Source organism: Mesoplodon mirus (assembly GCF_964341445.2).
Source record: "Mesoplodon mirus genome assembly, contig: HAP1_SCAFFOLD_1140, whole genome shotgun sequence".
Taxonomy (NCBI): domain Eukaryota; kingdom Metazoa; phylum Chordata; class Mammalia; order Artiodactyla; family Ziphiidae; genus Mesoplodon; species Mesoplodon mirus.
Genome location: NW_028294930.1, coordinates 46,012 through 72,532, shown reverse-complemented (window position 1 = coordinate 72,532; position 26,521 = coordinate 46,012). Strand labels below are relative to the sequence as shown.

Genomic DNA, 26,521 nt, shown 5'->3' with positions numbered 1-26,521 from the left:
CATATGGATGGGGGTCAGGAGACAAGAAAAGCTGTGCCAGAAGCAGATCAGTGGAACACTCCTGGATTGCACCCTGCCTCATCCACTTTGCACAGGTCACCTCCACACCACCACAAATCCTGTCTGATTGCTTCTTCACCTGCCAGGCTCTGGGGTGATCAAGGACTGGGAGACAGGCAAGGCTTACTACACAATCACAAGCCAGTCCCCACCTCTCCCCTGGAGCAGTCCTTGGGCCATGTGTTTATGTGAAGGTCACCAGACTAGGAGTCACATCCCAAGTTCCCTAGTCCTGGCTTTTACACCTATTGTTAAGTTATCCTTTCTATAAGTCAAGAGGTGATGATGTGTAAGCTTATTAAATATAGTATTAAGAGATTAACCTTCCCTGATTTGCTTTACTTCTATAAGTTTGACTTTCTGTTTTGACCTAAAGGTGGTTTCTCTAGGTCTGTGATCTTAGAGTTGGAATAGGGTAGAGACCCTGGGGTGGGGCCATGATGAGCTACTGGACCCTTAACGTTTCCTCCCCTTTAGGCCTTTAGATGGTGGTTGTAGTCAGGGGGCTGCTCTTTCAGAACTGCACATTTATGGGAATCTGGTACCACTTTGCCTCCTTCCTTGGATCCAGTGATTTTTCTACACCTACATCCCACCCTAAATTCACAGTGTTTGACCATCAGATAGTTACTACCCACAGTCACACCCCTATTCCATTCATCCAAAACTCCTTCTCTGGGGTTAACATAGAGTGGAAGGTAGGTGACCCATGAACATAGCCATTCATTTATATGGGACTGGACTCAACACAGCCCTCAGCAGCCTCCCTGATACTCCCCCCACCTACACACACAGAGCTGGAAATGCCATCCTTGCTGCTGCTCTAAAGTATAGGAAAAACAGAGGTGGGGGAGGGTGATGCTGTACATTTTATTATGGCTAAGCTAAAAGGGGTTCATAGGGCGTATCTCAATCCCAGCCTTCATCAGAGAGAGAAGGAACTCTTAAGAGCAGATGTTGTATATTCCCTACCAAGAGATCCAGGGGCAAGCTTTCTCCTGTTTCTGAACTCAGAGCCCATACTCTATTCCCCCCAAACTTCCATCCACTTGGCTCTGACACTTCCTGGAGACTGAATTGGAATCTCCGGCCCTATCGTGTAAACCTATCCACTACAGTTGCATAAAGTTCAAAGTAGCATAGAAGAAGGAGAAAGACTGGTTGAACCAGATCCTTGGGTGTGGGTTTCATAGGTTTTTCCCGTCTCATTGTTAGAGTAATTTTGGTTTGTGTAATGACAGTATTATAAGGTGCAATGAAGGGACACGAGACAAGGAGCAAGCTTGTGATGCTACCGTCAACCTCCCTCCATGCCCCTCCCTTCTAGAAGACAAAGTGCACAGCACAGACAGCAGCCATTACACTATGCTTTTATTAGAAAAAAAAAAAAAAATATATATATATACATGTATTGGGGAACATTAAATACCTTGGACGTGCTAATGAGAAAATCATTTTCTCTACATGGACTGAATTTTTACTTGGAGACATGTTTTCCTACTAAAGGGAAGACTAAAGAAGGATTTTACTGTCGACCAGGCAAGACACCTCCCCAAAGATGACAATGCCTTGGACAGTGTTGATGGCGGGCTGGGGCACCTGGAATCCTTGGCCCATACTGGCAGGTACTAACTGGAAACAAACTCTTCTTGGGGGGCAAGGATGGGAGGCACCTTAGGCCCAGCTGCTCATCTTCGAACCTTACACTTTTCAAGCTATGTTGGTGTCTGACTTTCCTTTCCCTCATAGAACAACTCTGGCCCTTGGAGGTGGCTTTATGACTGCAGGCTGTATAACCCATCATTCTCCCTTGCTCTGGGTAGGAGGTAAGCCTATGGTAGCAGAAACACCCACATACTGGGACTTGGAATTCCAGTTTGTGTTCATTTAACTTTGTGGCATGAAGTCCATGGTGAATTGCTCTTTTTTCTTCTAGGATCTGTCCAACAGCTGCCATGCGTGCCTGACCCTCAGCAGTCTCACTCTTCAAGATTGATCTGCTTTTGACTGATCCGTGACTCTGGGCAGTGGCTGATATGGGCTTTTTTTTTTTGCAGAACATCTCGACCATTGACTTTTTTCTTGGGGAAAATCCACTTTAAAAATAACCTCATCCTTTTTCTGAAGAGGCTTTCTGGAGGGCTATGTTTCTTCTCTGGCATGCGCTGGAGACATCTGCTCCCAATAGAGTCTGTTATTCCCCTGACCTGGGCAGGGCGGCTCATACTTCCAGCTTGAGAGGTCCCTAATTCTTTAAACCTTTCTTCATGCTCTCCTGGTTTATGCCTCCTACAGTCCTCTCTTTTGTAAGTAGGGGCAATCATCTTGCTCTGGCTCTTCCATGAGTCTTGGAGTTTTGAAGTTTTGGGCTCCTGCTGCCCTAGGTTGCTCCTTTGGGCTTCCATAAGGCCACTTGGCTCCTGGGAAGCTAACCTGTCTCTGGTGAGGACTCTCTGGGGATGGCACTGAGGCACCTGAGAAGCCAAGTTGTCTGCAGCAAGGAACCTGTGTTTGGGAAAGTCCTGAAACTGGTTGTCTGACTGTACCTTTACTTTGGAGTTAAACTCACTAGCAACCTCCATGTTAAGGCATGGCTCACCTGGATGTTGGAAAACAGACATTCTAGGTAGTAGGAAACTTTTACTGGCCCCTGGCACCTCTAAACTCCTCATATGTACATTTGTGGTTTGGGATTTTGTCAACACTTTGGTTTCCAAGATAACACGAGACTGTGGTTGAAGAGCAGGAGACTCCTTGGCCTCCACAGCCTCCCTGGCCTCTTCACCTCTCAAAGACTGGGATCCTAAGTTCACCTCCATCACTGTTACCCTATGGCAGGGGTCTCCTGAGGCCTGACCACCACTCTCCTCTCTTGGCTCATTCCTGACCATTGCTGAACTTGGACCTGGCTCTAGGCTGTCCCTCTTGACCCATTCCACAGTCTCACTCTTCCAGGTTCTGCCCACAAGGCTGAGTGTGAGGGACTGAGAAGGTGGCCTGCCCTCCTGTCCAGTCAGAGAAGCCTTTGAGGGCCCATGGTAGTCACCAGATGGAATCGCTCCCAGGGCACTCTGGATTTCCTTACACACAGTTGAGGGGACAAGGAGAGGCCTCTTCAGGGTAGGAACTGACTCTTCTGTTATCACCTTCTCTCCTGAATGAGCCTGAGGAGGTTTCTCCAGGAACTCAGCAAACTGGACTGTTGAGTGGGACCCAGACACACAGGTAGCTGCAGGGGAAGAGGCAAACTGCAGAACGGTGGAGGGTTGGAACTTTTTCAACTTAAAGACATTTATGGCCTTGAGGACCTTGAGGGGTAGGGTCCACCTGTGCTTTACCCCAAACCGTATAATATGTGCTTCCAGCACCTCTCGAGTGTCTGGATCAAGGAAGGAAACCCTACAGGAGGTGTTCATGCAGGGTTCCCAACCCTTCAAGCAGTGTCTTCCACAGGCTCCAGCAGGCACTGCTTTGCACGCCTCACCAGGAGGGTCTTGACATGAGAGCTGATGAAAGTTGTCCTTGCCAGGAAGCCTCCCCAGGCAGCTATAGGAGAGCAGATGGGGCCAGGATGGCTGGACAGGACAGGCAGGGCTGGGGACCTGCAGCCCAAGAACCCTCCTCTACCCCCACACTGACTTCATAAAGCTCCTGCTCTCCCTCACTCTAGGGCCTTAGCCACGCCCTCCCATGGCTCCCCCTCCCAGGGCTGGGGTCACATTATAGGCTCTGGGAGGAAGGACGACCCAGGAGAGAAGGGGAAAGATTCTTTACCTTTGCCGAAGTGAAACCAGGTTGTGAGTCCCCTCCAGTTCTTCCAGGCAATCTCTGCAAGCTGGAAATCAGGAGACTGGGTCATGGTGGTGAAGGCAGAGGCCTAAGAGTCTTTCAGGAGGCTGAGTGCAATGGCCCTTTAAGGGAAATCTTTGGAGGATTAGACTCTGGAGCCCAAGTATCAGTGTCCAAGGCCACATGTCCCTGACAGTGATGGTAAATCTCACTTGAAAAGGGTTTGTCCTTTGCAAAGTGCTTCCACGTTAATTAGGCTCAGGCTCTGTTTCCTGAGGAATAAGCTCTGCCACTGGCATCCTCAGAGACCATGAAGCTGGGCCCTCAGGACTAGGAGAGATGGAAGCTAACTCTCGGGGGTGCGCAGGGCTGAATGGCAAAGGCTTACCTTTCAAAGATCCACTTTTCTTCCTACTCCTGCTCCTCCCCTTCAGCTCTACTTGATGCTGAGAGATAAGAAAAAATGAGGGGCGAACACCCAACTCTCACTGTCCTCTATCTAGGCAAGCTGTGTTCATGAACAACATGACTTTCTACATTTAACTAAAACTCTGTGGGTTTTTTTCCCCTTTTACTTATTTTTAAAGTGGATAACAATATTTTCAGTTTTTCTTCTTTGAAGAGTGCAAAGAAGGTTTTTTTTTTTGTTTTGGGGTTTTTTTTTTTGCGGTACGCGGGCCTCTCACTGCTGTGGCCTCTCCCGTTGTGGAGCACAGGCTCCGGACGCACAGGCCCAGCGGCCATGGCTCACAGGCCCAGCCGCTCCATGGCACGTGGGATCTTCCCGGACCGGGGCACGAACCCGTGTCCCCTGCATTGGCAGGGGGACTCTCAACCACTGCACCACCAGGGAAGCCCAAGAAGGATTTTTAAAGTTTTAATCACCATAGATTTCTTCTGTCACTGTTCCTCTGATCAAGAAACACACACATTCTCAGACCTAAATGCTCACGTGAGCTTTGTCAGATAGGATTCTGCTTCCCAAGGCCAGACCTCCACTCCAGCCTCTTCTCTCAGGCTCTCAGGGGCTCAGCCCCAACACAGAGGAAGGTCTCACTTGTGACACCCGCTGCGGGTAGGTGGCTGGTGAACCAGGGCTCAGGGGTCAGCCTTCCTGCAGAGATTGAACTCTTAGTAATCCAGTCCTTGACCATTATTAGTCACGGCATTTGGGACTTGCCCTGGAGCCCTCTACCATACCTGAACTCCTGGTCTAAGATCTCAGGCTAGAAATCCTCATGCCCACTCTAACCCCTCTCTGGCCTGGCTTTTCCCTAGAAGGATGATGTTCTATACTTTTCTGAGAGTTCCCATCTCAGGAGTCTCTCTAGGTGGTTTAGAAAAGTGGAAATAAGAATAAGAAAAAAAGAGATAATCTCTGCTGGGATTAAGCCAAAGCTTTCTTACCTTCCTGATGTTTCTATGTTTCCTAGGTGGTGCTAAGAATGGATTACTCTGGAAGCAGGGGAGTAACATTAGGAAGAGCACCAGTCCACACAGGAACCCAAGGATGATATTAATCACCCAGGAAGTTGGGCTGCATCTCAGCCACATAGCAACAATGCTTTTCGAAGAAAAGAGATTCTCCATCTTCTGAATTGCATTGCTGCCCTCAGGCAACAGAGCACTGGGAGTTCACTTGATGGCAGAACCCCAGGCCTGCATCACAGAGCTGTGGCCTTGTCACAAAGGGCTCCTGAGTGTGGGGGAGGGGCAATAAGAGAAATAGGCTGAATCACTGCCCCGCCTTCCCATCCAGACCCACAGACACCTGCACCCTCCTGGGGCTTCCAGATCCCTCCTTCCAACTACTCTCATCCTGTCAGAGAGACCTTAGCCAATTTTCTGTTCATTGCATCTGGAACCTGGTTCCTTCATCCATTAGAGACCTTTACTTGAGGCCCACCAATTTGATAACTCTTGAACATCTTAAGCTGACCCTGGAAGACTAGCTGTTTCACAGACATTTTTACTCAGGATTTCCTTTGTCCTCAGCTCCAACTTTCCCACATCATGTTTGTGTCTTGTGTAAACCCAGGGATAGAACTTGAATTTCGTTTACACTTATTTAGTTTTGTGAATTTTGAATAGTGTATGTTTTGCCTCATTTTCTATCAGAGGGAACTACACACAAAAATTAAAATAATTTATTTTTCAAAATTCATAAGTATGAAAGAATGATAAATAGTTATGTAATAGGGAAGAACAAATCTGACTCCACATTAGATCTTTTTTACTTTAATCTTTATGCTTTGTTGCCGGAGCTAACTCTGTCCATCCCTGTGACCCAGGCTGGCTCTGCACTTTTTGGAAAACAATGTTGCCTATAGCCTGAAATATACAGGATAGCCTATTGCTAAGGCTCTGACTTTTAAGAGCCCATTCATGGAGATAAAAAGTTGCAGAACAGAGAATAATAATTGTTTTGTTGGAGGTTTACAGGAACACGTGACCTGACCAGGATCTGACCCATCTGGCCAGCTGCTAGAACAAAGGATCCAACACCAAGATATTTGCAACAATTAGCCATGCCCCTCCCTCACCTTGCCTTTAAAAAGGCTTTGCTGAAAGCCTTCAGGGAGTTTGGGGTTTTTCCTGGGCATGAGCCACGTGTCTTCTTGCATGGCACTGTATAAACCCTTCTCTGCTCCAAACTCTGATGTTTCAGTATTTAGCCTCACTGTGCATCAGGCACACAGACTTGCATCTGGTAACAGTTAAACCTTCAAATGATGTTTTTGTAAGTTTGTAGTGTTTATAATTCTGGAGTTAGTAAATCTTTAAACTGCACAAAAACTTGGGACACACTGCAAACACGCACACACACACGTACTCATTTTCCTTAACCAATCTACTACTTTCAAATCCAATAATCCATAACTTTCTACTTAAAGAAAATCTTTCATATGTTGTCTCAACCCAACTTCTTAGTTTGCAACGATAAGACAGTCCCCACTCTCCAGATAAATTTTGAAATATGTGGTCTTAATCCATTAGGGCTGCTATAACAATATACCATAGACTGGGTAGATTAAAAACAACAGACATTTATTATCACAGTTCTGGAGGCTGGGAAGCCCAAGATCAAGTCACCAGTATGGCCACCTCGTAGTGAGAGCTCTCTTCCTGGTTCACAGCTGGAGCCTTCTCTCTGTATCCTCATATGATGGGAGGAGGCTAGAGCTATCTCTGGAGTCTCTTTTATAAGGCACTAATCCCATTCATGAAAGCTCATAAGCACTTTTGCATGGCCCCGCCTCCTATCTGTAAGAGGTAGGATTTCAACATGTAAATTTTGAGAGAACATTAACATTCAGACATGTGCACTCATGCTATACCCGGAAGCTAGGAATGGGTTAGGGTGAGCCAAGGTCCTGACCCTAAAGGGCTGTAGGGTGAAGAGTAGGACTAGGGGTCAAACCCTTGGGGCTGAGCCAGGTCTTGAGCAGCCTCTTCAGATATTCCTAGTGTGTTATGTATGTATTCTCTTTTCTGAGTGTGCCTTGCCTTTCCAGCCCCATCCTCTCAGGCCCCTGAAGCTTCAAGTCCAGCCTGAACCATATAGAAAGGGAGCTTTGAGTCTTACACAAAATTCCCTTATGACACCACTTTCTATCCCTTAGCAGTAACACAAGATTCACTGAAGGATTCACATGGTAAATATGTCTTAATGCCCCATGAGGGCTTTAAAATAATGTGTATTCTCTGCTTGTTGGTCAAAATTTTATACAGTTTTAGTGGGAATGTGGGCATGTGAGTTTATTTGGCTATATTGCTATGAATGTGCACTTTCACAAACATATCTCCTACATCTACTATTTTTCCTACAGTCTTTTCCTCCCATATGATATTCTCACCTTAATTCAACCTTTTATCAAAATTTAGACTTAGGTCTCTCACCATGTGGACATGTTTGTAACAAAATAGCTTCAACCGAGGAGGTCAGTGGAAGGCCTGGACCAGCTACCTTGGTTCCATGATAGTAAGCAAAGGATCGCAAACTACCATGTTAAGCTTAAGCACAAAGCAAAGTTTATTTAAGCATAGGTACACTCTCAGAGAGGGAGAGAGAGGAGGAGAGAGAAAGAGCAGGCTGTTTCTGAGAACAGGCTATTTCAGCGAAGTGAAGCAAGCCCAAAGCAAAGCAAAGTATATCGAAGCAAAGGTACACTCTCGGGGTGGGGGGGGGATGGGTGTACTGTTTCTGCAAATTGAAAGCAGCATTCCTATAAAGGCTTACGAGCGCTTTTAAGGAGCATTTTGCAGAGAGGTGGGGGTGAGTGACAAGGATCATTATTTGATTGACAGTCCTGAGCTATGTAACAAGTTTTCTGCTGTGCATGCTCTCATCCTTGAATCCCCAAGAAATGCCTACTGGGTGGGGGGAGGGGCAAAACCACATGTAATTTATTGTAATTATGGTATAATGAGTTTGGATTTACTATAGGTTATACGCCTGTCTGGTCTGGGCATGCACAGCCTGGAGAAGTCCCCTTGTGTTACTGTGCCTCTCTTTATCAGGATAAGCTGCCCACCACCTGACCATAGTTTCTCCCATTCTGGGTGGATTCAAGGGAGAGTTCCCAGATGGCTGGGTGTGACTCAATTTCTTCTTCTTGTCTTTCTCACCACTGTCACCTCCTTGCTGCTAATGTCTGACTAACTACCTAACAGGTCTTCTTTGCATTCATATTTGCTCTCTAAATTTTCTCTGTTACTTTATTTTCAATATGTTTTGTTTGATGGGTTTTTTTTGAAATTTAAAAATCTTATGATAACATTTACCTTGATTTATTTAATTATTGTTCTACTGTTATTGATTTCTGTCATCTTATTTTATGCTTTATTTTCTACATTTTCTTTATTGTTTCTTTTTTTCCCTTCTTTGGCATCTTCCATTTTACAGGTCAAGGGTACTTATGTTTGTTTGACATTTGGGAATTTTTAATATTGTAATGGTTTTATATCTTGAATTATGTTAATTTTCTCCTCAATTTCTTACCTGTGGATGAAAAATGTTCCCTGCCATATCAGTAGACAAAGGATGTTGCAGTCGTCAAGTCAGACGTCAAAGCAGGAACCCTCAACTGTGCACCTTGAGGGGATTCGGGACGGAGAAAAACAGGGCACTGATCCTAGAGTTAAGGTGCATATCAAAGGAATGATTTCACGGAGCCCAGATTCTTTCATCTTCTCATACATAGAAAAATGCTAAAGTCCTTAACTTGAGATGTCTAGTTTTCTTTAATTAATAGTAATCTTTTGATGTTCTGACTACCTGGTTTTTGTTGACTCCTCCCTTAGGTCTTCTGAGCAGTTCCTCAGAGTGATCTGACAGGCTGTGTTCTGGGCTTAAGTCCTCAGGAAATCTGCCAAATAAAACATAATTCTCCTTTTGGGTTGTGCATATTTTTCAGTCAGCAGTCTTGGCAACCAATGAAGGGGCCCAGAGCAGACTTTTCTTCTTTGCCTGAACTCTATGAGGATCCAGAGTCCTGGCACCAGCAGAGGCTTCTTGGGCCTGTCCGCTTTCTCAGAGTGTCCAGACGAATTTGGGTGAGTATCTCCTGGTTCTTGGATCTCCAGTTTTGGTTGATGATCCTAAGTTTTATTCAGTGGTGTTAAACTCTTCTCTTGAGTAGTAGGTTATCCTTGAAACTTGGTTTCAAGAAGAAGTACCTGGGTCATCCTCAGTGAAAGACACTGGGAAGATTTTTACTCAGTTTAAACACTGAGAGCTTATCCTCAGTAGAAAAACACTGGGAAGACTTTTGCTCAAGTGGGTTAGCCTCACTTAAAAGACACTGGGAAGATCTTGCTCAGTTTAGACACTGTGTGGTTTATCCTCAGTTGAAAGACTGGGGAGACTTTGCTCAGGTGAAAGACACTGAGTAAAAGTTGGACTGGGTAATTAGGTGGAAGACTAAGCTGTCTTCCTTGAATTGGCTACTTTAATAGAGTTTGTCAAAATAAAAGTGATCTTCACAAATTGAGCTCAGAATGGGGAACTTAGCTTTCAATACAAAAGAAAAAGGAACAACAGATTTCCAGCCTCCAACGGATATCCTGGCCAGGTTTATGTACATACAAAATTTACATTTACAAGTGCTTACTTACTTGGGACTTAAAGAAAATCTTGCCCTAAAAATGACTAAGATAGGACTCTTTTATTGCATATGCAGTTAAGTTAGAAAAAGCTGGCTTAATAAAAACATCTTTTCAGAATTCTGACTTCAAAAAAACAAAAGGCTTTCTAGGGGAAACTTGCATTTCTCTTCCTGTGTCTTTGAAATGTAAGTGTTCTGATATTCTTCAGTGTGTGTGTGTGTGTGTGTGTGTGTTTTGAGAACTTGGTCACTACCATCCAAAAGTACTTATATGGTGTACATTTGGCAGCCAGTCAAATAGACTGGGATTCTGAGCAGGCTTTTGTCTGACTGTACAACTCTCGGGGGCTTTTTGCCATCCTAACCTTCATTGTGTCAGCCTGTACAACAAAGACCATTACTTTCTTAAACTACTTTTGGGAGTAAACTTTCTGGATCTTATTTAGACAGCATCCTTTACACTCTTTTGTGGGGAAGCCTCTTGCGTCTTATTGGTTTGAGTCACTATTAAGGTATACCTCATTTATGGGCAGATCATGGATCCTTCAAATTGGAGAAACTTCTAAATTGGTAAATTTTTAGAGAGCTCTCATTATAAACAGCTGTTTCATTGGCTCCTATGGGGGGGAAATGTGGGAAATTAGACATATAATGGTTAACCTAAAAACTCCTTTAGTTTCAAACAAACCCCAAAAATTGGTTTGGGAAACCTTATTTGTGGTCTCTGCTTCCCCTAAATGGGTCTTACAGATGCTAATAAAAACATTAGAATAATTATTGTTAATTAGGTTAAGTAACAGGGAAAAAAACTGAAGGAAAAGTCTAAAAACTTTTTCCCAACAAGGTGAAAATTTTAAAGGGACTTCTCCTAAATGAATAAGAAATCTTTAGATGGTTAGTTTAAAGTGGGATAAATAAAACAGACATTAATGAGATAAATCAAAGATTGGATACAATACTACCTAAGATTGGATGGGCCAAAGGGATCTCCTACTTTTCATCAACATTAAAGGGCCAGACCCAAACAAGTCTGCCCTATTTACCCCAGTTTAAAATACGTATATTTTATTACATGTAAATTTTATACACGTAAAATTACACTGAGATACCTGACCAACAATTACTTGGGGCAAAAGTTAGACCAATTAATCAAGTTAAAAGATTGACAAAAGTGCCTGAGTCCCTTGGCTCAACCACTCTCTGGGGACCCCAGAGTCTTTATAAAAATTGGTATGTTTAAATGGGCATTGTATAAGATAATTACCTCTCTTTTGCCTAATTATATTGTGTGGGATAGACATGTTTCACTGGGGAATTCTTCCCCTGCTTGATATTATAAGACGGCATATGAAGGAAATATTAATTAAACATACTAAAGGAAACCAGTGGGATTACCTGAGCCTATAAAATATAAAGTAAAAACTAACAGCTAATATTTAAGGGATAATAAAAATAAATAATGGAGACTTTACTCTGGGTCTAATCTGTGCACTCAGAAAGAGGGTCTTTGTTGAATGCCTTATGCACGTTTTGAAGGTATGATAAATTAAACCATAAAGTTCTAGACTATAGAATTCTGAAATTTCAGTCTAGTTGGAAATCTTCTCACTGTTACAGAAAAGCAAATTAAAGAAAACGTAGTTGGGCAAATCAATCTTTCAATATTATTTAGGTGACAGGCCAGTTCTTTGGGGAATTAAAAGCAACTGTCTTTGTCTTGCAAACCGGTACAAATCAGAAATGTAAATACAGACCACAATGACCTGAGACTGAGCCTAATTAGCTAAATTAGGTAGAACCTGAAACCAAGGTTAAAAAAGGGGAAAAAGTGGCCTTTTAAAACTCAAACTGCTGATTAGTCAGTCAAGAAGACGGAGGAGTAGGAAGATGTGGAGTTCATATCTCCCCACAAATGCATCAAGAATACACCTACAAATGGAACGATTCTCCCAGAGCGCCTGATAAACACTAGCAGAGGACCTCAGGCACCTGAAAGGACAAGAAAGATCCCCACGTAACCAGGTAGGACGAAAGAAAGAAGAAGGGAAAAGGAAGAGCAGATGAAGTGGGACGTGACCTGTGACCCTGGGCGGGGGAGCGGAGCTGAAGGTGAGAAGAGGTTCCCGCATCTGGGGAAGCAGCGGGGAGAGAAGCTGGGGCAGAAGGAGAAATTTGGTGGCTCAGAGAACAGTGCAGCAGCCAGTCTGTGGCAGGCAGGAGAGAGTGAGGCCTACACAGATGGTCTGGCCACAGCTCTGCATGCCCCAGCCACTGGGGACCACTGGTGCACACGGGGGCTGAGTGTTGGAATGTGGGGTTTGAAGAGCAGACCCAGGAAGGGGAATGATGTTGGCTGTGAGGAGACAGCTCAAGGGGATAGGAGTGAGGAGCTCCACAACAAGGAATGCTCCTGGAGGAAGCCCAGACCAGCATAGAAGCAAAGTGCCACTGCTGAGTGATGCACAAAGGGCGGGGCCCCCATTGCAGCCTCTCTCCTCACACACCGGCCCCTGCCTCCACAGGCACTAGGAAGGGCTCCTGCCAGAGTGGCTCACATGCCCCCAGCCATCATCACCTCAGCACTCTCCTGCTTGGGTGGCCCATTTGCCCAGCTTGCCACCTTGACTCCCTCCTGCCTGACAGGCTCGTACATCCCATAGCCACCCAGCACCCTCTCACCTGGGCAGCCTGCCTGCCCTGATTGCCGCTTCTACATCCTCCTGCCTGACAAGCTCGTGTGCTCCAGCAGCCTTGGGAGCAGACGCCAGTGGGTGGCCCACATGCAGAGATGGGGCTGAAACCACAGCTGAGTTCCAGGGAACATGCAACTAAGGAAGAAGAGCTGAAATCTCTCCTCATGGCTGTGCAAATCATGGCATTACACTTCCTCTGATGGTTTCCTAAATTCAGCACCTGGGAACATCCCAATGGACAAGTGCTCCTGCAGCTGAGACAGGTCTGGCTTTAGCAGCTGTGGGTTTTGTGGGCACATACATGCTGGGGTTTGGCCAGGCCAGAGTCTGAGCTGCCTCCATATCTCACATAGTGGGTCCAGGTACATAATTACTGCAGTCCTGGGACCTGACCTCAGTGGATCTGGGCCAGTGGCCTAGTAAAAATGAGGCCTGAGTCACCAGGGCCAGTTGCCGGCATAACCATGGTTAAGGTGGGACTGAGAGCAGTACCAACAGCCGTGTACTTTGTAAGCCCACACAATGGGCGAAAGGAGACAAAACAGAGCATACCCACAGGTGAACACCTCCAGAGGAGGAATACTCAAAGGCTTCTATCCCAGTGGGAGTGCTCCAGTCCTCCCGACCTCACACCGCAGATCAGAAACACAGCTAAGAAACAGATCTGACAGCCTCTACTCCAACGACTAGGGGTCAGAACCCAACCCTGACAAGGCAGTGACAACCACAGAGGAAAGGGAAATTTCTGCTGAATAAAAATCAAAATTAAGAAAATCAACAGGAAAGATCAAACTTGGAAAATGTTTGCAATATCAATATCTGGCAAAGAACTTATATACAGATTAAAGAATTTTTACACTTCAAAAATAAAAAGACAATCCAATGGGAGAAAATGGCAAAAATATATTTATGGATATGTTATATATATAAATGTAAAGTATATGTATCTATGAATATATGCCTATTGGCTATTTGCATGTCTTCCTTTTATTTTTAAGTGCCTAATTATATTTTTTATATGTATACACACTATTACATATAAAATAGATAACTAATAAGAACCTACTGTATAGCACAGGGAACTCTATTCAGTACTCTGTAATGACCTATATGGGAACAGAAACTAAAAGAGTGGATATATGTATATGTATAACAGACTCACTTTGCTGTACAGCAGAAACTAACACAACATTGTAAATCAACTATACTCCAATAAAAATTAATTAAAATATTTACATATATTGTATACAACATATATATTAAGTATATATAATTTATATATATTTAGAGATTGCTCCATCAAAGACGTATAAATTATAATGAGATACCACTACATACCACTATAATGTCTAAAATTTAAAAAACTGTTAATATCAAGTTTTGGTGTGGACCTAGAGAAACATGAATACATTGTTAATGGACTTGTAGCATGAAAGTTTTAAAGTTAAATATACATTTACATATGACCAAGCAATTACCTAATAGTTCATACTTATCCAAGAGATATGAAGTCTTATGTCGCACAAATTTGTTCACAAAAATGTGTAACACCATTATTCATAATAGGTAAAACTGGATATGACCAAAATATCCAAGATTTTTTTTTAAACATCTTTATTGGAGTATAATTGCTTTACAGTGGTGTGTTAGTTTCTGCTTTATAACAAAGTGAATCAGTTATACATATACATATGTTCCCATATCTCTTCCCTCTTGCATCTCCCTCCCTCCCACCCTCCCTATCCCACCCCTCTAGGTGGTCACAAAGCACCGAGCTGATTTCCCTGTGCTATGCAGCTGCTTCCCACTAGCTATCTATTTTACGTTTGGTAGTGTATATATGTCCATGCCACTCTCTCAGTTTGTCACAGCTTCCTCTTCCCCCTCCCCATATCCTCAAGTCCATTCTCTAGTAGGTCTGTGTCTTTATTCCTGTCTTACCCCTAGGTTCTTCATGACCTTTTTTTTTTCTTCTTAGATTCCATATATATGTTAGCATACGGTATTTGTTTTTCTCTTTCTGACTTACTTCACTCTGTATGACAGACTCTAGGTCCATCCACCTCACTACAAATACATCAATTTCATTTCTTTTTATGGCTAAGTAATATTCCATTGTATATATGTGCCACATCTTCTTTATCCATTCATCCGATGATGGACACTTATGTTGCTTCCATGTCCTGGCTATTGTAAATAGAGCTGCAGTGAACATTTTGGTACATGACTCTTTTTGAATTATGGTTTTCTCAGGGTATAGGCCCAGTACTGGGATTGCGGGGTCGTATGGTAGTTCTATTTTTAGTTTTTCAAGGAACCTCCATACAGTTCTCCATGGTGGCTGTATCAATTTACATTCCCACCAACAGTGCAGTAGGGTTCCCTTTTCTCCACACCCTCTCCAGCACTTATATGGTACTGGCACAAAAACAGAAATATAGATCAATGGAACAGGATAGAAAGCCCAGAGATAACCCCACACACATATGGTCACCTTATCTTTGATAAAGGAGGCAAGAATATACAGTGGAGAAAAGACAGCCTCTTCCATAAGTGGTGCTGGGAAAACTGGACAGCTACATGTAAAAGTATGAAATTAGAACACTCCCTGACACCATACACAAAAATAAACTCAAAATGGATTAAAGCCCTAAATGTAAAGCCAGACACTATCAAACTCCTAGAGGAAAACATAGGCAGAACACTCTATGACATAAATCACAGCAAGATCCTTTTTGACCCACCTCCTAGAGAAATGGAAATAAAAACAAAGATAAACAAATGGGACCTAATGAAACTTAAAAGCTTTTTTTGCACAGCAAAGGAAACCATAAACAAGACGAAAAGACAACCCTCAGAATGGGAGAAAATATTTGCAAATGAAGCAACTGACAAAGGATTTATCTCCCAAATTTAGAAGCAGCTCATGCAGCTCAATATCAAAGAAACAAACAACCCAATCTAAAAATGGGCAAAAGACCTAAATAGACATTTCTCCAAAGAAGATATACAGACTGCCAACAAACACATGAAAGGATGCTCAACATCACTAATCATTAGAGAAATGCAAATCAAAACTACATTGAGGTATCACCTCACACCGGTCAGAATGGCCATCATCAGAAAATCTCCAACAAGATTTATATGGGTGAACCAGTTGTGGTATATCCATACAATGTCATACAGCAGTAGAAGGATAGAATTATGAGGAATGCAACAAGGATGAATCTCAGAAACACTATGCTGAGAAAAAAGCTAGACACACAAGAGTATGTACTTTATGTTTCTGTTTATATGACTTTCTAGAAAAGGAAAAATGAATCTATGGCGACAGAAAACATATCAGCAGTTGCCTGTATCAAAGATGGAGTAGAGAGTGACTGCAAAGAGGAAAGGGAAAACTGCAAAGGGGGGTAATAGGAAAATTGTCTACCTTGATGGAAACAGAGTTACAAAATATTTACATTTGTCAAAATTCATTAAAGTGTACATTCAAGTTAGTATATTTTTTATATTATACCACAATATATTTCTTTTAATAAAAATAATTATGAAGAGTAGGTAAGTGGGCAAAGGACCTGAACGCCAGCTTTAGCTATGTTAGAGCTGTAAAATCAAAAAAGATTAAGTTGCCCCTAATTTAAAAACCAGGAAAATGCATAGAAGTTGAGGAATAGAGATTTTAACTTATTTTAAGAGTGAGTTTTCTAATAATTAGAGCTTCCTAAAAATGAAATAAACTTATTTTGAGTTGCAATTTCTTTCTCAGTGAGGACATTCAAGTACAAGATGACGATCATTTTTCAGGTATGTTGTAGAAGTGCCTTAGAGATTGAAATTTGCATTAACCAATACTTAAGATGATTCAATAACATCAGAAAATATGCTATATTTATATATGCTCTTTTATGATAGAGTTCTGTCTATAATGTTTTCTAAAATATACTTTGAATTAATATTTCAATAGTAGTCTCCAGTGCTGCAAATGTAGGCCAGAAAGTTAGATCTGTGCACAGTCTATTTTTTAAGAAGCTTGTAATCTGGAAGAGAAGATAGACAAAAATGTTGTAGCAAAATGCAGTAAGTTTCATAATAGAGATATCCTCATGCTCTTATATGACATGGAAGCAGCGTCACATTCTTAATATGTCATCTTTTTCTGAAATACTTCAGTATTAATTTCTAACAATGATAATAATTAATTAAGGCATGAATTATTTACGGAGAGATACTAGTTATTCCTAAAATATTTGGAGATTGTTTTAACATGAAGGTATTTCTTAGAATACCTCCAGTAAAGTTCCAAAACGTGTCTTTCAAAGCCTAAATGTATTTGTACAATCCTGAAAACCTCAAGGAAAAATGTGAATGTTGCTGGTTATCCACCATTTAAAGTTTTCTAGGCTTTGGCATTTTTCTGCAAGTATAAATAATTGACTATGAACTATGCAGAGAGTTGTTTTACCTGAATTTCTTTGAGATCCATCAGATGTGGCCATTAAAATGAGCCAATCTCCTCCATTACAACTACTCACTGTGCAGGCTTCTAGTCAAGCATTGGTGGAGATAGCGCAGCTCAATTTAAATTTAAAATTCAAGGTAATGTAACTAAACAAGTTAGTCCTATCCTTTTCCCCTTACTTTCCCTTAGAGAGTTTTTGAAGTTAGGGATTTGTAAAATGAAAATATTAAACCAAATTTAATAGCAAAATGTCATTGATATCATTAGTGAAACCAAACCCAGTTTCCATTTACCCCAAAGTATAAATCGCCTATCTGAGAAGCAGTTCAAATTTAAGTCATGTCAGATTGGTGGTCTTTCTGAGTTTCAGTTTGGAACTCTTATTTGAAGTCATTGTTTCATTCAAGAGCACCTCAATATCAATAGCAGATTTTCTACTTCAGCAAAAGCCTTGATGTACATCAGTGCCATTGGGTCCAGAGGATAGCCTTTTTGTACGTTTTTTTCTCCCAGTCTCACTGCAATGTTAAAGTCACTGATATCACAGAGCACACTTCTAATCCTAACTATATGCCCTAATTTTGGCAGAAATCCACTCCTCCACTTTTATGCAATGTATTAACAACCAGAAATTTAATTGTATTTGTTGAGACTGTAATATCAATGTGAAGCATTCCTTTTTTGAAGCTCAAATTCTTAATACTTGCTTTCCCCTTTGCAAGAAATACTTACTCCTTTACTCCCTTGTCCCCTTAGGCTACCTACCTCATACATCAGTTAAGAAGACATTTCACAAGGGATGCCTTTCCTCATCCTTCCAGGAGAGAAAGGCTCCCTGTTCCATGGCTCATAGTACCCTGTCTATATTTACTACAATTAGTAATTATTCTTTAGACTGCAGGCTCTAAGAAATATGGACAATGTTTGCTTTTTCACACCTTGTATTACCAGCACCTAATGCAGTGCCTGGGACATAGTAGAAGTTCTATAAATATGTAATGATTGATGAATGAATGAATGAACGAATGTGTTAGTAACAAGATAAATGCATAAATCGTATTTGTAAAGCACAATACAAAGTAATTTCATTAATATTCACCCACTTATTTGTACCTTTATACCCTTCTCTTCATTTATATATCTTAGAATTACTTTTAATTTTATCAGCAGGGATACAGGATTTAATGATGAAATTTTGATGAAATGTATTAGAAATATTTGTGAGTGAGTAAGCACTATGCCATGGTGAGAGAGAGAAAAAAAATAAAAGCTATTGCTATATTCTTGACTCAAGTCATACTCAATATTATTTGTTACATATTATATTACACACACAAATGCATTCTCACTGGCATGGTATCACCTACATTATTATAATTTCCATTTCCTTCCCAATCCCTTTAAAGCCCACATCTGACCCTTAGACTTATTAAATTGCATTGTTTTAAACCACTTCTCCAATTTGTCAAGGTCATATTATGGTCATGTTGAATTTTGATCTTGACAAAGTATTAATCAGTCTTATCAACTAAAGAGAACTGTAAATTACTAAATCCACATGCTTTTCTATCATCCTAGACTTGATGAAAATACTAAGTAGCCTCTGGCCCAGGATTGACCTCTACATATAAAACTTCTGTCCACTTTGGTTGAGAAGGAACTATAAATGAGTTTAATTGTTCTACCTACTTTGTTTCCAATAAATAGGTCTCTGGTGCTGATCTATTTTTATAAATTTGTGAATGAATTCAATTAGTAACATTTTTTTATAATATTAATATTTAATGTCTGATTTCAAGTCATGGATGAAAAAATGCTAACATCAATGAAAACTACTACTTGCCCAAATAGATTAATAATAGTAAGAACAGTTAAAGTAGATTTTAAATCTACTGTCATGTTTTATTTACTTTCCTGAATTGTTCCCACTATGCCACTTCCTTACTTTCTGAATATGACAGGTTCATGCATGACGTCTTCCTCTAGATGCTGTGCCATTAAGAAATCTCACTGATTATAATAGGTGATCATCTATGATGGATAGTAAGATAAATATGCTTGTGCATTTTCAATCACAAATCCATGTCTTGCACAATGAAATGATTTTACTTGTTGCTTGATCACGGGGACTTCTTCCTCTGAATAAATAAGACTTGACTTTGCCTCTTTATGTAGTCATCTGTTCACAGTTCTGCCTCTCTCCAGTAGACTGTGTCTCCTTAAAGACAAATGAATATTCATTCATCTTTGATCCCCATTGCTTAGCATGCATAGTAAACAAATTAAACAAATATTTGTTTAATAAGTTAAACACCAATATGCCGTGAAGTAGGAAAATCTGGAGATGTGAGTGGTCAAGATGGGGGGTGTGATTAAAGGACCCCTCTGAATTCTAAGAACAACATACTTAGGAGGGAATGCATAAGTAATCAATGGGGCTGACTACTTGACAACTAGTATGTATTCAACTTTCAAATTCTATATTATAAGCATCCCTGAGTGTAATTTGAAATGGATAGACAGGAATCTTTATTTTATTTTTTCTAATGAGGAAGCAGTGTAGGTCTCTATTCTCATGGCCTCTGTTGCTTCCTATGAATACTTCTCCAATATCTTGACATAATCATTTTCAGGAAGCCAAGAGAGTCCAAAAGAAAATGACAAACAACAGAAATTGCTTTCATTTTCTAGTGTTTGGAAAAACATAAAAATAGGTTTAAGTTTTTCAAACATACTTAGATTTCATGAGATTTTACTTGGTTTATAATCAATATGATAAGATGCATATATATGTATATATAGAATCATCATTCATTTTAAATTGGAAATAATGTGTATCCCCATGGCTGATTTGCAAACTGTCAATAATAAGAACCAAGCTTATGTCCTCCTAAGTCTTTTGTAGCCCCATTTTAACACATTTTCTGAAAGTTATTTCACTTCAGCCACTCTAGATACTTTCTAAAAAAACAATAGATGACTTTTTAAAATTTTCATTTCAAAATGAAAATATTAAAATATGCTACAAATTGGTGCAATAATGGAAGCTACAACTTACCATGTAAGTTTGTTTGTAATTGAGCAAAATATGTTCCAATAATTTTTGCATTGTATTTGCCTTTCTCTCTGTAATTATTAACCCTTTTTCTTTCACTATGGAATGTGAATTTTGATTTCTCATCTTCAAATTTGCCTTTAAATACATTTCTACCCCTATTTTTCTTCCATCTGGAAGCTAAGTTTTCAAGAGAAAATTTGTTTCCACAAATATTGAATGTCTTCATATTAGGAATAATTCTAATGCAAATACTTTGTATTTGGAAATGTGCCACTGTGTTTAGGAAGGCTAAACACATACTTTTGGGTAAGTTCAAAAAAGATTACTCCAATGATTCAACCAAATATATTTCCAGCATATTGATAAGAAATTTCAAACTAATTGTGTGTGATAGCCATCGATTAAAGACGTAAAATGAATGCCTGCTATTTTAAAACATAATTAAGCCAAGGAAAAGCTATGCATAACTAGCATGTTCCGTAAAGATAATTGGCTCACTAACTAAATTCTAACAGCCCATTCACATTTCTAGATTTTAATTGAAGAATGGATGGAAATAGTAAGGTGAGCTCATTGCCCAATACACATAAGCATGTGAAAATTTTAATTTCTGCAGAGATGCCCATATCGTATGAAATCTTATTAATATTGTGATGGAATACAGTGAATCATGCTGTGAAAGAAGCACATATTTGACTGTTGTACATGTGTTCACACACACACACACACACACACACAAACACACAGATACACACACATTTCTTTTCTCTCCTCTCTATTCTCATTTCAGTCCCATTTTTCCTTTTCTTAGGTAACTGGTATCATGAATTTAATATAAATATTTTGAATCCATGCTTGAAGTTTTTACTATATGCAAATGAATCCATGAAAAATACATGATTGCTTTGAGTTTTAAAAATTTGTATACATGTCATCATGCCAAATATGTAATCTTGAAAATCATTTATCATGTATATAATTAATTATTTCGAGTGAAGTATTGCATTGCATCTTAAAAATAGTTTATATATGTCTTTTGTAAGCAGCAAAAACTGGAATTTTTAAATTTATTTTTATTGTCTCTGTGATCAAATGTATTGTGATTATTGATCTATTTCTCCTTTATTTTTCTATGTTTTATCCCTCCCAGTACTAACTTCGTTTAAACACATTTTTCATTCTCTTTTTATGGTCTACCTTTTTTATGAATCATATATGAAGTATTCATTTTTAGTGTTTTCTGAAAAATTTGACATATATTTCTAACTTTAAAAAGTCTAAAACTAATTATCTCATCTTCCTCCTAAGCGGTTCATGGACCCCTCAAATTTTAAATCTGATCTTCAGTATTTCAGTATATTATCTAGTGTTTTAGTTTTACTTTGTACATACCCCCATTGGCTATTATTTTTTACACTCAACCGTTATTCAGATTCATTCCAACATTACAAATTTCTTTGCTGGTCACTGTTCAGTGCACCTTCCTACTTCTTTTTATGCTTATTTTCTTTCTTACTGAAGAACATTCTTTTGTACAATGGTCTCCAATCTTGCCTAAAACACATGAGAATTATGTGAGAACTTTTTAAAGCTCCCATTATTGAAACACTGCCTAGATCACTTTGGTTAAAAAAAAAAGACTCAAAGTATTGGCTTTAGGCATCAGAATATTTTTTAATGCCTTCAGACAATTCCAATAGCTGCTGCTACTGCTTTAGTCATTTTTTGTTGTTGTTGTTACAGTTTGTGGGTGGCAATTCCTCTTTGTCTATGAATGAAAATTTCTTTACTTCTTGTTCTTGAGTAGTTTTTTAAAATGAGGTGTAGAATTTTAATTTGGACAGCTATATGTCCTCAGTACTTTGAAGATATTATTCTATTGTTTTCCAGCATCTACCTGTTTTCTGATAAGAACGAATATTTAAAGCCAGCCCTCAAAAACAAGGCTTATTATTTCCAGGGCCCCCTTGAATTTCTTGGTTTCAACTCCTCCTCACTATTCTAATGTTGAATTTGTTTTTTCCCCTTAAATCCTGAGACTGGGGATCCCCCCCCCTTTTTTGTAAGCTTGTTCATTTGCTTTTTATATGTTGCTACATGTAAAAGCAACATATAAAAGAAAACACAAGTATAGCAAACTGTGTGTTCAGATTGGAAGAAAGGATTCTCAATATCTGTTCAGCCTATCGTATTGACTGAAAGCATTTACCTTGTTTCTTTTACAACTAACTTGAATATTATGAGTCTTACATCTATACAGTACTCTTCACCCTTCTTGGAATGTCTATGCTCAATAAGGACATTAGTTGATTTGTCACTAATATTGCTTTCCCTACATGTGACCTCATTCAGAGTTCTATCCTGTCCCATATACATAGCATAATCTTATATTTTGTATCTAACTGGCATCAGTTTTCCAGTTTTTTTTTCGATTTACTTTTAAGCTTTACTTTTAGCAGGACTGTACTGAAACACTCTTACACTTTAATAGATCTAATTGTCTGGACTTAAAATAATAGATTTCTCTATCACAGGGGAATTTGTCTTTACAGATACTGATTTCTGTTCTCTGCACATGTTTTCATGTTATATGCCCAGTGTAATATGAAGCGAGTTAATTTATTGTGTTACATATAGTAAAGAATCCAGCAGAATAATGTTATTTAGGTTTTTTTTCATTATTTCTATGAATAACAACAACATCAACAATAATAGTAATAGAAAAGATAATTTTTACCTATAGCAAGTCTCAGTTTTTTCTTAAATGCAGTAGAAGGCCCTTCACACTCTATTTGTCAGCTTGGCTTCAGGTTTTCATTTTGTTGGCTAGAAGACAGATAAAGGGGATTATGGACAGAACTGAGCCTGGTTTCTGCTAATCTCCGACTTGAATTCTTTCAAGGGTTGCAAAATACGATTCAAGTATTTCACAGGCCTTTATAACCTTTGTCATCTGCCTGATATATGTGCCATCATGGGTGGATTTGGAACTGACATTTTATATCTCTGATCTCAACTGTATAAATATTTGTTTAGACTGACTATCAACATAGAACACAGACATTCTCTTCTGATGTATGGATGATACAGTAGTCCTTAACTGGGCCCCTAAGGATGGGGCAGGCACAAACTAACAGAGGGCAATGAGGCAAATTTACAATGAACTCAGATTTTATACTTTCCTTTAGGTAAAAGAGTGGTTGCTTCTATACCAAAAAACTATTTCTTATAATTTGGGTTACATTAAAAATATCTCATATATACAGCCATTTATCTGAATCTATAATAGTGACTTGGTTTTCTCAAATACATTATATATGGAGTCCTTTAGACTGGAATTAAATTAATCATGGTTGTATTTTTTTTTCTATTGACTTCCCAGCTATTTACCCCTAGGAAAACTCTCTTAAATAATCAAGAGAAATATTTTAGGCAACATTATGTAAATCATCACCCTTATTAGATGAATTAATATTCTTGAAGTTACAGCTCATTTCATGGAAATCAGATTAACCTGGTGTTATGGGCATTGTCATTTATCAGTAAGTTATTTGTTAATATGCTCAGTATGTGCCATAAAATATGTAACTTTAATAAGAGAATGGATCACCTCAAATAATTTAGCAAATCTTGAAAATGATAAGGATTAAAATTGTGGATGTATAAAGGACACAGAAGCTTGGAGAACTTTAAAACCATCTATTTCTATCCTGTTTCCCTCAGACAAGGAAATGAAGGCTGACACTTTAGCATGGTTTGGAAATCCTTCTAAAAATTATCTGACTTTCTCTTAGAATTAACAAGTAATTTAAAGTTTTAAGAACTGCAGAACTGATCATATGAATTACCATAATTTAGTCAAGATTTTTTTTGAATATCCACCTTTTGACAAACACTGTACATATATGTACCAGGCTGTAGAGATGAATAAAATCATCCTTAGTCTCAAATAACTGAAAGAAAAATCCCCCAATATTAGTGAATACTGAGGAATTAAGGATGATGCTATGAGAAAATTTTTATAATGTGAAATTTATTAAGTTAAATAAAATATTTTGCTTTTGAGATTAGAATGCCTTGTTTTTGTTCTAATGATACTGATGATAGATAGTGGTTGTATTTTGCAGAAGTTTTATGGGAGCAAAATAAAAACTTGGTAATGTGATATAAATTTGGTCCCCCAAGGTGATTTTTATTGTGATTTCTATTGGTGTTGTTAATGAGAGAAATTTCTGTGAGCTATTAGAAAAGAACATGTGGATATCAATATCTAATCAAAAAGAAGGACAAAATAATGGATAATTAGAGAATATATATAACCAGTAAATTAAAAATATACTCACATGCCAAGGAAGCACAGTGGTGGAAGTTTTGCTCATCATAAAGCTTTAACAGTGAGTAGAAGTTATCTTGGTGTCTTGGGTGTGGGAAGATATGCTAACAACCAGTGATAGATCCGTTGTAAAATTTGGAACTGTTTCTTTGGTATTCAATTTCACTTAAGACCTGTGCTTCTGGACAGGATGGAGTAATAGGAACTGGATTTACTCTCCTGGCTTAAACTGCTAAAAGTAAAAAAAAAAAAAAAAAAAAAAAAAAAAAAATATATATATATATATATATATAAAACAATAATTTTAGACATTGAACAACAAACAGCACAAGACAACGGTTGTATAAAGCTGTTAATTATAATGAAAACCCATAAAAACCAGTGGCATAATGTTTTATGTAATACAGTTAAATGTTGGTGTTTGAACAAGTCCCTGGTCACCTGTAAAAAATAAAGGTGGATTCTCTTTTCATATTTATTAACAAAATGAATTTCATAGGGATACAGTATTTAAATATGTTAAAATACTACAGTTACTAGAAGAAAACATTTTTGTTTTATTTAATAAAAGTTAATTTTAAATTTTTTTTTATATTTTTATGTGTTGCATTTATTGTTTTAAGATTATACAAATATGTTTTGATATAATTTAATACATGCAGCATCAACTAGAGTATTCAATACACAGAGTATTCAATGGGTATAGCCTTGGTAGTGGGACCAAATTAGCCCTAGACTAAATTGTTTCAGTTGCAGCCTAATAAGGCTTACAAGGAAGCCTCAAAGTGATCAAACTATTTCTTAACTACCTCTTTGAGCAAAGTTACAAATATTTAAAAAAATACAAAAACGCCCTGCAATCAGTAAAGTAAAATTCACAATATCTGACATGCAATCTAGAATTACCAGGGATGCAAAGACAAAGGAAAATATAACCCATAACAAGGAGAAAGATTAATTAATGAAAAGACACTGAAAAATGGTACAATCAGTAAACAAAGACATTCAAACAGTTATTATAACTAATTTTCATAGGTTCAAAAAGGTTAAAGGAAAGCATCAACATCTTAAATAGACATATAGAGGATATAAAAATAACCCAAATTGAGTTCCTAGAGATGAAAAATATAGTTTCTGAGATGAAAAATAAACTGGATGGGATTAAAAGAGATGAGGCAATGCAGAAGCAAAGATTGACCTCCCTGCAAAAGCAAAATTCTGTTATTATAATCTGTCCCACTGAGTAGTCCAAATATAAAGTCTGAAATGAAAAATGCCAGCTTGGTCACCTTTTTTCATTTCGAATTTGCTTTACCCTTGCTTTACCCTTTCAAAAATAATTAAAGTATAAAATTATGAAAATTGTATTCAATGGTATTAATATTAAGCATCTATCCATCTTATGGATTGCCCTGCATAATGCAAATATCTAAAATCTAAATATTATGTGTATATATACATATATGTATATATATCTCACTAGCAGAATGAAAAGAAGATGTGAAAGTACAACACAAGTTGTGGAGGAATATAGTAAAGGAAAGTAAAATAGTATTTTTTTTAGATGTAGTTGCTCTACGCAGTGGAAAAATGATATATGGATTAGCATATTTTATTTTCTGAGAAGCATGAATCAATTTAAAAGGCGAATGGGCAGATGAATTTAAAGAATGAGTAATTTGAATACATTATCATTCTTCAATTTTTCTGTTACTGACAACATCCCCTTTAAGATTTTCAAAATGCTGAAAGGTGAGATTCCAAGATTTTTAGTTGCTATAGAAGCAATTATTAGCAAATCCTTTCTTCTAATCTCATTACAGAAAATACTGCTCTTTGTGCCCAGAGAACTCCCATTAGAACAGATAGCTAGTGGGAAGCAGCCACATAGCACAGGGAGATCAGCTGGGTGCTTTGTGACCACCTAGAGGGGTGGGATAGGGAGGGTGGGATGGAGGGAGACGCAAGAGGGAAGTGATATGGGAACATGTGTATATGTATAACTGATTCACTTTGTTA

The 26,521-nt window shown here is 38.8% G+C and overlaps 1 protein-coding gene across 9 annotated transcripts; it reads right to left on the bottom strand.

Moving 5' to 3' along the window:
* Positions 1 to 1,815: 1,815 nt before the first annotated feature.
* Positions 1,816 to 24,765, bottom strand: LOC309797866 (putative spermatogenesis-associated protein 31C2). Of its 9 annotated transcripts, none has more exons than XM_082646257.1 (7): positions 24,513 to 24,765; positions 22,907 to 22,995; positions 19,057 to 19,329; positions 5,257 to 7,113; positions 4,238 to 4,295; positions 3,835 to 3,895; positions 1,882 to 3,606 (listed from the first exon to the last, which is right to left on the bottom strand). In XM_082646257.1, the coding sequence occupies exons 4-7, from the start codon at positions 5,437 to 5,439 to the stop codon at positions 2,040 to 2,042; spliced, it is 1,869 nt and encodes a 622-aa protein (XP_082502383.1). In that variant the 5' UTR covers positions 5,440 to 7,113; positions 19,057 to 19,329; positions 22,907 to 22,995; positions 24,513 to 24,765; the 3' UTR covers positions 1,882 to 2,039. The 9 variants fall into 9 exon arrangements, 6 of the variants coding, with proteins under 6 accessions (XP_082502387.1, XP_082502388.1, XP_082502383.1 ...); XM_082646258.1 differs by having other exon boundaries at positions 5,257 to 5,545; XM_082646261.1 differs by lacking the exon at positions 5,257 to 7,113 and having other exon boundaries at positions 1,816 to 3,606; positions 3,835 to 3,971.
* Between the last annotated feature and the right edge of the window lie 1,756 nt (positions 24,766 to 26,521).

Bases quoted from the DNA above. Each gene is read 5' to 3' on its own strand.
- LOC309797866 (XM_082646257.1), bottom strand. From the start codon at position 5,439: ATGGAGAATCTCTTTTCTTCGAAAAGCATTGTTGCTATGTGGCTGAGA. The intron at 4,296-5,256 runs GTAAGAAAGCTT...CTTATCTCTCAG, and splicing joins AACATAGAAACATCAGGAAG to CATCAAGTAGAGCTGAAGGG. The intron at 3,607-3,834 runs GTAAAGAATCTT...GCTCTCCTATAG, and splicing joins CTGGTTTCACTTCGGCAAAG to CTGCCTGGGGAGGCTTCCTG.